Here is a 15020-nt window from a genome sequence, read left to right on the forward strand (position 1 = left end):
ATAAGAACAAACTGCCTATATTAATATATTATTCTCATAGTCTGAATTTTGAATATCTGAATATTTAGAGGAAAATACATATTGCAGTGGTACAAGCATAAGCTAATCCACTCTGAGAACCACACTGGGACTTGCACCCGTTTAAACTGGTTTTCAAATCAGTGCAGCTTGTGTGTAGATGAAAGGTAAGCTTCTATAGTTCATTTTTCAGTGATGAGATGTTTCAACTTGTCCTCCAAGGCAACAGCTGCATGTTCAATGTGATATGAGAAATGGAGAAATCGTGTGAGTGATGTTTTAAAATGCAAACTGAAGTGTTATGTGATTGTCTTTCCTTGCGAGCTTTCATTTTCTAGGTCAGCCTGGATACATTTCAAATTGTGGAGAATAATTTTCTCACTAGCAAGAGATGAAACTAAAAAAAAAAAAAACCTCTCCCTTTCTTTACCTGGCCTCCAGTTGAAAAGTGTGCTGTCCTAAAGCTGTAAAGATTTTTACAGCACTGAAATGAGGGAAGCTGTCCATAGTTAATTTCTATTAGAGCATCTGGAAAGTGGGGATATACTGGGGAATTAGTCTCCCATAGAATGTTGTGGGAACATTTTCACATGGGGTGTTCAAAATGACAGATGCTAGTTCATCTAAAATGGGGAACAGTTGTGAATTGGTAGGGAGATTGAGTAGAAGGACAAATAGAAAAGTGATAATGCTACTGATTTTTTTTTTGTTGTATTAACTTTTTAACAAATCTTTAATATAATTTTAATTTAAAGTTTGATCACCTCTCTCTACCACCAAAGAAAAACACAGCAGCAACATGCCATTCTTAATTTTATGTAGGAACACTTCTTGAAGTGTTAGGGTAGATAAATCTGAGCCTGAATTTTAAGTAAAATAGATTATATATTTAAAAGTTTTGTATATGTCATTATACAACGTGCCAAGTGTATTCCAGATGCTTTGGCTACAGTAGCTGTAGTAAAATTGAAAAGTTTGTGCATATCACCAAGAAGTGAACACTTCATTAGTTGATTTAAGAAAAATGATAGGCAACTGAGAAAACTTTAAAGAAGTAATTTCTTGGCGATTTTAAGAGCAGGAACAATCTCTCATACAGAAAACATAGTTTACCCCCATTCAATCTTATCTCCCTTCTTACCTTCCACTAGTTTATAAATAAAAGCCCTTTGAAAGAAGGGTGACAAGCATTTTCTACCACTGCTGGGCCTGTAGGCTATAGAAATGTATTAGTCTTTAAGTTGTATGATCAGAGATCCCTGTTTAAAACAACTAATGAATTTATGAGACAAAATAAACTTGGATTACCATAACAGCTGCTTCCCCTGGGGAAAGTGCAGCCTGGACCTAGATTAACCTACTACAATGGCTGCCGGAGGTCTGACAACTGTAGTGTAAAAGACTGCTGGTGGTGTACCTTTGTGGAAATTGAGACTGTTTTATAGTAATACAACTTAAATTTTGTTTTAAGGTCCATGGAAAGCACTTCAAATAACCCTTTTTTACAACCCATGTAATTGAAATTCATTTTCAAATATTGTATTGTCTGATTCATGTGGCACCCAGATTTACAAGTCTAGTTCATTTAAAAAGAGAGACTTTTCTCTTTCCTCTTTATTATTTAGCATGAGGGATGTGTTTTACATTAGAAATTCAGTTCCTGTCTGCCTCCTGTTTTTTCTAAGACTATGGACAACTAGAGAACTAGCATGATACGTAAACACATCAGGCAAGTAAAACCACCTTATTAATTGAGGTTGAGCAATTTGTACTCAGACTTTAAACCAGTAGCATTTGTTTAATTCAAACGCTTAATTGATCTGTGGTGAAAGGGTGAGGGAAGAGGGGATTTTGATTAAAGTGCTTACTGAATCTTTATTAAAGAGATGAAAAAACACACCATATATACCAGGGCCTTCCACCACGACCTTCCACAAAATCAGGAAGGACATGATCTGACGTTTGAAAGTACTAAGGTACCTACTGCCCCTCCAGGGAAGAAACAACAACGCAAACACCAAAAACATTTTCCAGTCTGGGTCCTCGATAAAGCAAATTTTAAAATTGGAATAAAGTTTTTAATGAGACATTTAGATTATCCATATTTAATGTCCCTTATTCAAATTATAACAGTCCTGCCTCACGGTAACATTTTTATTTCCTTGTCATTTGTACGGTTAAATTCACGCTAACCAATATTGTTGCAATGGGGTGAGGGCGATACTCTGTAGAGCTATCACGTTTTATCCTTTGGCAAGAAAGTCCCCACTTTTTGCTTATTTTATAGCCGTTTAAAAGGCGTCTCGATATTAGTGTTTTCTGTGGGTCCCCCTATTGCCACAGTATGTATCTAAGCGCTCTCCCGGAATTTGCAATCTTCGAGACTAGTACTTTCATGTGGCTCATTCAGGTTATCCCAGTTTGACAAGTCTGACTTGTTGAAATAAACTCCACAGAGCAGCAGAAGGAAGGCCCGCCACCAGAGAACTGCTTAGGATGCATGAATAATGGGCTCTGGAAAGCTGCCGGAGGGCAGAGAGAGTGAGACGTGGGAAGCGCAGTGGAGATGGTCGGTTTCCCGGAGTGTGGTCTAGGGAGCAGCTCCGATCCCAGAAGCAACGATTCTTGCGTAGACAAAGGGATCTGGGAAGCTGCGGGGATAAGCAGACGGGGGGACTCGGGTAGCGCCGCTCGGGGCCCCATCAGCACTGAAGCTTGTGCAGCCATATCCCACCTCCTGACGTGTGATGAAAGAACAGGAAATGGGAGCCTGGGAGAAGCGGAAATTGCAGCAGCAGCGGCAGAGCTAGGAAGCACCAGCCAGCAGCTGCAGAAGCTGTGCAGTCAGGAAGTGAGCTGGGAACAAAGTAAGTGGCATGGGCGCAATTCCCTGGGCGGAAAGCTGGGGAGGAGGATGAGACTGGCTCTGTTTGCTTTCCCGTGTTCTCCCCTTTCCCCCGGGGGCCGCTGCGGTTGCCTTCCTCTCTCTGCCAGTTGTTTTGCTCTTCAAAGCCGTGGGTGTCTAAAGGAAGTCAGGCCACCCCCTTTGGGGGGCAGAGGGGGGGCAACCGACCCGGGATGGGTTCACCACATCTCTCCCTATTAGCCCCAGTAAAGCTAGCGGGAGCTAGTCTTGGGCTTGCCCTGGCTTTAACTGGGGGTATGGACGACTGTGGCTGCTGAAGGTGGTGGGGTTAGAGGAGACTGCCCGGGTTATATTTCCTCTTACAGGCTAATCTCGCCCCCCGCACCAGGTTTTGATGACGGAGCTTCGGCTGTGTGTTGCGGTCTGAGCGGGGGATGGGGGGAGGCTTAGGGCGGGGGCAGGATACTAGCTGCCCCAGAGAGGTGTTAATTATTTGGTCCATAGCAGCTGCCCGCCCCCCCCCCGTCACGCACTGTACAGCTACATGACTAACTTTCTTTGTTTTCTCTCTCCCCTTATCCCGTCCTCCTGAACTGTGGCTGTTTATCTAGGGCCTTCAGCTAGTCCCCCCTCTCTCTGGGACATCCAAGAGAGAGAGTGGAGGGGGCGAGGGGGGCGTTGTGAACTAGGCAGTTTGAGCTTTTTCCTGGGTCTCTCTTTCGGAGATATGGAAGCGGACTTCTCTGGGATACTGGGTGGGTGAAGCAGAGAGCTTCATTCTGGGTTTACCTGTTCGAGATTGGGAGCAAGGCTGTTGCTCATTGTTTTCACTCTGTGCCTGGGAGGCTTGTGGTAGCCATGTCCATGTTACTGTCTAAAAGCCAGTCATCCCCTACTGAATCTGGGATTAAATGCAGATGGGTGTGACTGACTCCAGAGCCTACAGCAGCTCTCTGTACAAGGCTTCTGGAGGGAATGGGGTGTCTTTCTGTAATCAGGCAAATGAGGAACAAAGCATCATTAAGCGCAGCTGACTCCTAAATAGTTTTCCTTTGGAAGGAGTCACTATCATCTGGGATTAATTTTAAGTCTGGTTTTTAACATGGCCTCTGGTGATGAAAGATTCTTCATGTGTCTCACTCATAGGTTATTTTTGTGTGTGAAAATCTCATTCATTCAAACAGTCAGAGCTTGATAGCCCTGCAGGCCTGACAATCTTTCGGTGTCTATCTGGGGTAGAAAACTGGTTATATCCTGAAGGAGACAATAAATAATTAGTACAATACACTTGTTTTTCATTGGCTTTCTTGGTGCTTTCCAGTAGGACTTCCACAATTGGATACTGTAATGGATTTGGAGCTACTCAGTAATATGCATAGATACTGTATGTTGACCTTGTTATTTGGATGCTTACTGTGTGACTATATTGGGTTACCTCAGTAAAGAGCTGTCTGAGGAAATAGGTAGGTAGAATACTGAATGAAGGTAGGCACTTCTCAGCAAACAGAAGTTGTTAAGGGACAGTGCCAGAACTGCTAGCTTTGATTATTTTTGTCTCCTCTAACCTACAAAACTGGTTTTGACCAGATGGGTTGGGAACACTGTTTAGAACAGAGAACCTCTAGCAGGATTGAAAAGGGATCCTCTCTCAAGAGAGGGCCGTAGTTAAACTGTTCAGGGGAACCAGATCAAGAGACACAACTGCCCCTGGCTGTGCCTGGAGACTTTATGCCTTTCTAGGTTACCATCAGAGGGTGGTAAGCTGGATGTGCAAAGTCTGTTATTTTAAAATCCCGTTTTTCTTCTAATGCTTTGGTCTGTTTCAAAGAAAGCTGCGTGATCAGTGGTCACAAACTTCCAAAGGTGCCTGCCCTCAGTTGTGCCTGCAGGTTAATAATGGTGTATACACATATGCCTCAGTTCCCAGAAAGGTGTGGGAGGATTGCAAAATTCCTCTTGAGATAGGCAAAGGCAGGAGTCCTAACATCTGAATGAGTACACCCTGAGAGATTATAAAGGGAAAAGAGGTACAGTTAGCCATTTCACTGTGACAGGTACCCATACGTTATTTTGACTTCAACAAGCATCTCTAGATACAGCGTTGCTGACAGAGTTAATTGACTGGCACCTCCCTCTTGTTCAGGGAGCCTGTTCTTAGCCCCTTGTGGGAGAAGGGAGCCTGAATTCCTCTACCTCCAAATATGCTTTGTGGAAAACTCTGTGGCTGCTGATTCGTCAATATGATAAAGGACAGAAGTGGCCTGATAAATCAAAAGCATATATTTAGCCTTTGTGTGTTTTGAACTGCAGTTCCCTTTTTCCAGAAATTTGACCGTATGAGTCAGACACTCCTGGATACAGCATGGATCATGTTTCTCTGTAGTCTAGTTTGAAAGAGATCTGCCAGAGCAGCAACTACTGAGGAAACCTATTATGGTGGGACTGCAAATTATGCCCAGTAGGAAATGAGAGAACTTATTTGATTTTTATTATTATTACTATATCTTTGTGCCCTTTATAGTTACCCTAACAGAACTCTGGTTGGGGGAGAGGATGGACATTTGTTATAATATAGTCTCTGACCAGGATTTTTTTAAATACTGTTTATAAAAAGTCCTTCAGCTTCCAGTCTTTCTTGATTACCACTTTTAACAAGGTTGAGGAGGAAACAAATATATTCAGAGTTAGGCTTGGATATTGCTAAACTCAGAATTGATATTATTTTGTAACTTGTAGGCTGCAGTGCAAACACTGAACAGTCATGTGGAGGATCAGTGCTTCAGTGGGTTGTTTGGATTAAGAGAGCAAGAATTGGATCCTTGAAGGGACTTAAGCATTGTAACACTGAGCACCACAGCACTTAACATTTAAAGAAATATTAGTATAGTTAAAACTATGAAATAATGAAGACCTGCAATCTGTTGCATCCTATTCTTTGGATCTGATCCTGATCATGTGTGGAACACCCACTTGACTTCAATAGGAGCTCTATATCCAGAGGGTTTACAGGTTCAGGACCTTACCAAAGTTCACATCATAACATATTTGTAACCTCCTAGAAGCCCCAGCTCCATTATGGTAGGTACTGTACAAATGTGTAACAAACACAACCCCTGGCCTGAAGCACTGCAACTGTTGATTATTTCTGGATTTGAATGGTCCATTTTCCTCTGGATTGTACCTGAGGGGGAACTTTCCTTTCCTTTTCCAGATGGTATTTGTATGTGAAATATTTCACCATGAGCGACAATCATTTATAAACAATTTCTTAATTAGAAAATAAAAGATATGTATAGTAAGACAGAATGATAGAATATTAATGAACTTTACCGTTGTACACTAGTGGAGGAAAAGCAACTTCTTCCAATCCATGTGAAATAAACAATTTGAGAGTTAAAATATATTTCCCAATCATACGTTTTTTTGTTGAAATCCTAAAACTTAACCCACTGTTGGCAGCAGCATCTATACTGAACCAGATTTTCAAAAATGGCTAATGATTTAGGTGTCCTAACTTTGGGGTTCCCAACTTGATATGCTGCAAAAGGGTTTGATTTTTCAGAAAGTGCTGAGCACCTTCTCTCTGAAAATCAGGTTCCCTGACAGTGTCTCAAATTGGACACCCAAAATTAAATCTTCATAAAAAGACAAGAAAGCTCCTACTTCCTGATCCTAATACTTTCTTCCTTCTGCTTTATACTGAAACATTATGCAGAGCATTAATATAAGATATTAATTGATTAAAATATGTACATATCTTTAAAAATGTAGTCTGTGTACTATTATTGCATGTAAGTGAACAAATGCCTTCTAAATCAAAATGGTATTCAAACATTTTAAATTGTTCAGATTGTTTTCATAATACTTGATATATGAATCTCATTAATGTAAAACATGAAAGAAACCTACAGAATATAGCATTTAGCAATTTCTGTGCTCATCATTACTAAAGGCTAGAAAAAATGTTACTTTTAAGACAAAGTACACATATAGTATCTGAGTGTTAATGTCTTTTTTTTTTTTTTTTTTTTGTGAAGCAAACTTTGATGAGCTCTGGTCAAATAGATTTTCTAATTAATGGTAGTGGTTTATCACATGTTACTAATAAATGAAGTAAGCACACACATGTTGACTCTTACCAGAAGGAACTTCCTCATTCTCTTTGAAAGAATGCCAATGATTATTTCTGGCCTTTCTATAATGTCAATAGAAAAAACACACTGAGTTATCTGTCTGGTTTGCAAATGCAACTGGACAACTGATATTATTAGTAACCACATCTGCTGTAACTGCCAATATTACAAATGTTGTCTAGTTAAATAATTTACTTCTCTAGTATATTCGGAATATTGGACTAGTCCTTAATCAACCCAGTCATAATGTGAAATGAATTTAAATGTAACTCCAGTGTGACAGTACTTCATTTGATGATGTTTCAGATGTGGAAGGCTACTGCAGGTCACGCCATTTCTGTCAACCAGAGTGATGGAGCTGATGACTGGGAGACAGATCCTGATTTTGAGGTATGGTTCCCAAACTTTATTATTTAAGTACTGATGATGCTATATAGTGAAGATAGTTCCTGCTCTGAAGAGCTACATCTAAGCAAAATATGCAGAGTAGATGGGAAATATTTGGCAACCTGTATGAGAGAATAACTAGGATTCTTTTGTGTGTGTGTGTGATTGATTAAATTGCTTTATTTAGCTGGGCAGTGAAGGAAAAAGAGAAGGGTTTAAATGAAGACCTTGTAATGATTTTGAACTGGGAGTATGTTCTATGCATTGGCGATTGGAAAAAAAAGACAGGGAAGTGATTGTAGTAGAAACAGGTGAATGGGGCAGTGAGGTTGTTAATTAATCTTTCTAGTTTTAGTGGCATGAGAGAACCTTAAGGCCTTCGAAGTGCTGAAACTCTGAAATCTTGGGTTAAAGTCTAATAATTTTTAACTTATTACATGTCTTTGACAGAATGATGTGAGTGAGAAAGAACAGCGCTGGGGTGCTAAAACTGTGCAAGGATCTGGACATCAAGAACACATCAAGTAAACTAGCTCTTCTTCTTGATTCCTTTGTGACTGTTAATGTAGGCAATTTTTGATAAGTTCAGATCCTTAGTAACTTACATCCTGATGGATAAAATATAAGAGACTCTCTATAGAGCATTGGTTACACAAATCCTTTCCAAAGTTGCTAGTCCTTTATGGCTGCCAGCATCTCTAGTTGTAAAATAAAATAAGAATTGATGTTATAGTGTTTTCTTCACTGGAAACATGATTCTTCTTGCCTCTTTTGTGTCTGCAGGCACCTTAAAAGTCTTACTCTCTGGCTACAGGTTTTACAATTGCTCATTGTAATAGTCACAGTTACGCACTGGTGCTCAGGTGAAAAGATGTATATCACCATATGATATGTACATTTTTGAGTCAGGCGGTACACACAGCTCCATTTCCTGGGGATAGATTTAGGCCCTATATTCCTAGAATTAGCTTTAAAAATGGTTGGTCTAACTTCTAAAATTCTGGCATGTCAAAATATATTGTAACAATATTTTAGCCTCTATCAGAAAGGAAAATGCATATGTCACAATGGACCATCAGCTCGCAAGCTTGTTTAAATGGTAAGTTGTCTTACAACCAAATTCTCAATCTCGTACTTCCTAACAAGGCATGCTTGAAATTTTAGTCTCAAAACTGACTTCTGCATTGGAAAGGTAAAGAGTGTTCTAGCTCTTCCTTCTATCTTACATATTCATAGGGCACTAGTCACTGTAGTATGTAGGTGCCCATTGTTTGCTGAAGGAGTAAAAGGTCACAAATGCTGAAAATAAGGAACTACTGAAGTATATGACATTTTTAATAGTTAAATGGCCTACTTTGAGCAGAAAGCATCTGCTCAATGTGCAGCAGTAGTGAAAAAAGCTAACAATGTTATGAACCATTAGGAAAGGGATAGATAATAAAATAGAAAATATCATAATGCCACTATATAAATACATGCTATGCCCACATGTCGAATGCTCCATGCAGTTCTGGTCACCTGATCTCCAAAAACTGGAATTGGAAAAGGTACAGAGAAGGACAACAAAAGTGGGGTATGGAACAGCTTCTGTGTGAGGAGAGAATAAAAAGAATGGGACCATTCAGCTTGGAAAAGAGATGACTAAGGAAGGGGCAGTATGATAGGGGTCTATACAATCATTAATGGTGTGGAGAAAGCGAACAGGGAAGTGTTGTTTACCCCTTCACATTAGACAAGAACCAGTGGTCACCCAATTAAATTAATAGGCAGCAGGTTTAAAACAAACAAAAGGAAATACACCTTCATAAAATGCACAGTCAGCTTGTGGAACTTATTGCTGGGGATATTGCGAATGCCAGAACTATAACTATTAGCTAAGATGATAAGGGATGCAACTTCATGGTCTGGGTATCCTAATCCTCTAACTGACAAGCTTACATCACTGGTTTTCCCCCTACACCCAGCTTCTTTTCCTATTTCCAGAGAGAGAGGTTGCGGAGGGGAAAGGGAATCAACCTACTTTCAGTTCCTCCTTGTTTTTTATATTAGGGTAATGTCCAAAAGCCCCAACTGGGATTAGGACCCCATTGTAGAAGGTACTGTTCAAATGCACTGGAAGAGATGGTCCCTGATATGAAAAGCTTACAGTCTGTTTTTCCCCTTTCCCCCCACAAAAAACCCACACTAGGAGAGAACTAACAAGAAAGAAGTGAGTAAGGGAAGAGAGAATGCTACAGTGATGAGGGCCATATAAATACCTACATAGGGTAAACAAAAACAAAATCATATTTGGTAACTAGGTAATCAACTGTTCAGGATTAATATCAAATAGCAAACTACTCCTCCCTGTTATAGCCCAAATGCAGGATGGTAGATCTTAAAATGAAGGGTTTGTTCTGGATTTTTTGTTTTTTGAAAACAGATTTCACAATGAAATGAATGTCAAACTTCTTAAAACCAGACTTGAAGTGCTTGGTGTACTGAAGGATTTAAAAAAAAAATGAAATGCGTATTGTACACTTAACTTTAGGATTAAAAGATAAATCCTGGTAAGATCAGGTTTTTGGGTGTAAAATTAGCACATCAAGTAGAAAGTCTTGTCTCTGAGGAAGTCTTAACGTTAACCGTGTCTATAACATTTTATTATATAACTACTGGATTCTCTGTTTTAAAGCATTCACCAGCTGAGAGAGAATGTGTTCCAAGAACACCAGAGCCTCAAGGAGAAAGAGCTTGAAACAGGACCAAAAGCTTCCCGTGGCTATGGAGGGAAGTTTGGTGTGGAACAAGACCGTATGGATAAAGTAAGTGTAAAATGTCTTCTCAGGAGATGTATTGTGGATGGGTCTGATGCTGCAAGCCTTACTCACCTAAGTTCCATTGTAGTCAGTGAGATGGGACTATTTTTGTGAATTAGGCCTGTCTATATGAGAGTTTTGCTGTTTTAATGATATCAGTACAGTAAAAGTGCCAAACTCCCTAGTGTAGATGCAGTTATATCTGTATAAAAGTGTTCATACTGCTATAGATTATTTCAGTTTGGGAATCAAAATAACTTATGGCAGTATAAACCATCTTTATTCTAGTATAACTGTGTTCACTCTAGAGCTTTTGCTGATGTAACTGTCAGCAAAATATCACACCACTAACACTAGTAAATACTTGTAAAACCTTTCTGTAGATCTAGGCTCTGTGTGATCAGGTCCTGTGTCTCATTTTATTCAAGGGAGTTAATGGGTCATCTGTGAGTGACAAAGGGAAGCCTTTTTGAGAACTGGTGCATTGGTGCTCCACACCTCTTCCTGGTCTTGTGATTTTTAGACCTCATTGCCTTGCTTATGCCATGTGCTCATTAGTAAGGCTAAGATTTAGTCATGGGTAATCTTAGTAGAAGTCATGGACAGGTCACGGGCAATAAACAGAAATTCATGGCCCTGAGTTCTCTCTCCTCCTGTAAATGTGTAGGTTTCTAAAGATTCTCTTCTAAATTAAGAAAGCACCTAGATATGAATAAATCAATTTTCTATTTCATTTGCTGCATCAATTCTTTGTGTACTTGAGACTGTCTTAGAATGAATGAATAAATAAATGTATTTATCTTTTCTTGAATTTGAAGCTAGCTCTCACTTCAAAAAAGCATGAAAAAATGAGCAGCGAGAAATAACTCAGATATCCAGAAAATGGCTTTGTATTTTAGGCAGATAGTAGTTGCAATCTTTGAAATATAAACTATTGAGTCAATATTTAAAACAGCACAATACTGTACTGTAAGAAAATTAGAGTTAAAATATTGAGGCCTAAATAAGATTACATTTTAGTTTCTTGCTTAACTAACTTTGTGTTTACCTAGCAAGATGGCTTCCAAGATACTCCATTACCTATTAAGCATATCCAACAGATTTTGGTTTGTTTGTAGGCAGGGCGCCATTGTTTCACAGAAATTTTGCTATATAAACCTCATTGTACCCTTAAAACAAACTAACAGAAATCGATGGAGAACTGGGGTAAGATAATTATTGGATTAAGTTATTAAGTCTACCTTGTGGGCTCCAAGCTCTCTAATGCTGGCTACTTATGCCTCCCCACATCCATTTAGGATTCTAACTGAATGCATTAAATAAACAAATGCTAAGACTGCTTCTAAGGGGATGGTAAACAATTTTTGGGGGGTGGGGGGAGCTAATAACAAATATTGCAGATAGTGCTGTATTTATAACACTTAACTTTTTGTAAAAGAGCAAAATTTTAACTGTCTGGATGTCTGTCCTATCAATACTTGTGATGGTGCAAACAGATCTTTAAAATGATACCACAATACCATAGAACAGTATTTCCCAAACTTGGGACAGCGCTTGTGTAGTGAAAGCCCCTGGTGGGCCGGGCCGGTTTGTTTACCTGCCGTGTCCGATAGACGTACTGGCTGCCGCTTCCAGCAGCTCCAATTGGCCTAGAGCGGCGAACCGCAGCCAGTGGGAGCCGCGATCGGCCAGACCTGTGAACGGGGCAGGTAAACAAACCGGCCCAGCCTTTCCCTACACAAGCGCTGTCCCACATTTGGGAAACACTGCCATACAATTATTTATCCTTTAAAAGACCAGTCCTTTCCTTTTCAAGGGCATCTACCTAGCTCTTCACTGCAGGCAAAATCCTGCTTCCTTTTAACTCAATGGGAGTTTAACCATTGACTTCAGTAGGCCAGGATTTTGCCCTAAAGTCTAAATGTCATAAGTTAGATGTGGACCTAACTGATCACTTGCATAACTGCATGGGTCAGAGCTCCAGGATTAATTAAAATCTACCAGAGTACTATTTCACCACGGGTTTCCAGTGGAGTGAGGTTTTTTTAAATCAATCTTTTGAATATTTTAAATATACAGAGTTACATCTTTGAGTACTTGACACTTGGTGTTTAGTTATGAAATAGGAAGAGAAGCTTTCCATTCTGATGTGGTGCCATGGAAGAAGAAAAAACAGATAGCGTACTGATTTAATTAGTTGAATTTGTTAAAGCAGGAAGGGAAACACCTAGCTAAACATACTGCTTAAGACTTTCAAAACAGTGCAGGGGGATTTTAGCCACAGATCTTCCACAAAGATGTGTGAATAAATTCTCTGCACTGCTTTGAAAATTCCTCCCATCCCCACTTAAAAAAACCCATTGTCACTGAAAACTAGCCACCACCCATTATCAACAAGCTACATGAAAGAGGCATACTGGGTTGGTCAGAATTATAAAGAAGTGTCTAACCTACATTTAAATCAGAGTTGGCATACAGAATTTGGCAACATCTTTATTATACTCAGATTAATAATTTCCACATTTTGTAAGTGGACAATTGCTTCATAATATTATGTTCAGCAAAGCTTCACTTCTCTATGTGTTGAGAATATAATTCTTTGCAGCTGGAGGTACTTTCAAAACTCTTTTGCTTAGCTAGCCAAGGCTTCTGGTGAACTTGTGTTCATTTAAAGAGTCCAGTGTTATATTTTATGCCAGTACTGAACTGCTCATTTCACAAGGATTTCAGGTTGGCACGCACCTATTAGTGGTTCTCTGAATCAGCAGCAAACTTCTCAAAGCAAGGCTGACTGCAAAATGTAGTTTGCTGGATTCTGGTGTAGGCTGTGCATGTCTCATTTTTGTATCGTATTATCAGTCATCTTGACTCATGGAAGCAGCTTGGGTAAGTGTTAAGAAATGTATGTGTGTGTTTCAATGATAACATGTTCACATACAATTTTCAGGCCAGTTGCTTGAACGCCTCTCTGGACTGAGTAGATAGTAGAAGTTTGAGCCCAGGTGATTCATTTAGTCAGATATTCAAGAATTCCAGTATGGAACTCCACCTAACATCTTCCTATTGAATGTCTTTTATCAGGGATGCTCAGTTGGATTTAAAATTCCAGTGTAGTCCATATATGTCTGTCAGAGATATTAAAGCAGGTACTGTATACTACAGAGAAAGATGTTGATATGGGAATCAAGGCTTTTAGTATTTTTTACATATCCCAGTAGGCTGAGAATGAAAAATAAGCATTCCTCAATGGCTAAATGTTCAGTGCAGATTGTTCACAAAACCATCAAAAACTAAAGCACAAGTATTATATAGCTGCCAGGGTTCTGCTGATATAAGGATATGTTCACTTGAATCAAAACCAATTCTCTACCTCTCCCACTCATTTACAGATCCGTGGGTACAGGGCGGCCTGATGCAGTGGAACCATTGCCATTCCACTGCATTGGACAACATGCTGTGAGCCAGAGCTAGAGATCTATGCCACAGAACTCAGCTCCTCAATCTTTGGCAGAGCTACATGCAGCAGACCTTTCATTCGTGGAGAGGAGTTGTGGAAGGGCTGTGGCAGCAGCTCCAGCCATTAGATTGGACTAGTAATCGCAGAGCCCTCTCGCTCAGCACAGGGATAATAGAAATCCTCTTCCTTGTCACATTTCCCAGTATCTGACCAAATTATTCAGTTTGGACACAGTGCATGGTTTGGGGATTATATTAGTGCAAATTTGAAGCTTTATCAGTAGATAGAGTAGGATGCACTTTCTAGTGTGTAATTTCATACCATCTTGTCTTATTTGAAGATTGCTCCTGGCTCCTTTGTAATTCAATGTAACATTATTGTACTTTAAGATGTTATGCCTGGCTCATGTTCCAGTGACTGATTGGAACAGAAGGGAGGAAAAAAAAAAACACATTAAGCCATGAAATGGTCATGAAACCAGGCTTTGGAAAAGCTGTTGACTGATAAGAGATGGAATGTGCTTTGTACTGTCACTTGCCATTTTGTACTGTTTAACAGTGATAACTTGAAAAGCAAATGGTGGGAAGTGGTAAGAGTCTTTATTCTGATATAGACTTTGGGAAAGAGAATGTCTAGCAACTTCCTGTAGCATACTGAATGAAAATATTAATGTAAATGATAGCCCTAGCCAGAAGTTGTTTATAGCCATAACTCTAGCTTTCTGTACCATAAAACAGAAATGTGCCAATGATCATGGGAACCAACTTCAATTATTTTAGTTTTAATATTTACTACAGTAATCAAATACCTTTCAACAATTAGCTGCCTACTTTTCTACTGCAATGGAAATTATTTTGATTTTACTACAGTGATCACCATTAGTCTTTTAGCAGATATCGATTCTCTATCTGAAATTGTCTGCTTACGAAGACAGGAATTTGTGATAACTGTGTGTTTGTTTGTAAATAGAGTCAAATTACTTTCCCCTCTCTCTGGTTTAAAAAATTCCCTGCCAAAGTATAATGAAGTGATTGGGCAACAAAGTGAAATAAGAATAGCGTTCCTAGAAACATGTTTTGTTGTTCAAGTTGCATGGGGCTCAAATAGTAAACTAGTGATCTGAGGCAGCTAATGACATTTGACTAGAATTAACATAGTATATGAGGAAGTATATTTTCTATCCGCATAACTTTTGGATGGTGTTATCTCCCAGAACTGTCATTCCTGTTTTCCTAAATTAATGATTATTTCTTTTAGGCTATGAAAATTCGTGGGTTTTTTTTAATGTAATACCACATCATGCCTATGTTAAAAAAATGTTCTTGCTATCCAATGATAAATTTAATGTCTGGTGGATGTGA

General features: G+C 39.3%; 1 protein-coding gene across 3 annotated transcripts in view; it reads left to right on the forward strand.

Moving 5' to 3' along the window:
• The first annotated feature begins 2647 nt into the window (after positions 1–2647).
• Positions 2648–15020, forward strand: part of CTTN (cortactin) — a 35544-nt gene continuing 23171 nt past the window's right edge. For 2 of the 3 annotated variants that reach the window (XM_054025518.1, XM_054025516.1), the window contains exons 1-3: positions 7312–7407; positions 7855–7928; positions 10079–10208. In XM_054025518.1, the coding sequence (XP_053881493.1) occupies positions 7312–7407; positions 7855–7928; positions 10079–10208 (300 nt within the window). Of the gene's footprint in view, positions 2886–7311; positions 7408–7854; positions 7929–10078; positions 10209–15020 lie in introns of those variants that run through there. The other variant, XM_054025517.1, reaches the window with a different exon arrangement.

Source organism: Malaclemys terrapin, chromosome 4 (assembly GCF_027887155.1).
Source record: "Malaclemys terrapin pileata isolate rMalTer1 chromosome 4, rMalTer1.hap1, whole genome shotgun sequence".
In the NCBI taxonomy this organism is placed as follows: domain Eukaryota; kingdom Metazoa; phylum Chordata; order Testudines; family Emydidae; genus Malaclemys; species Malaclemys terrapin.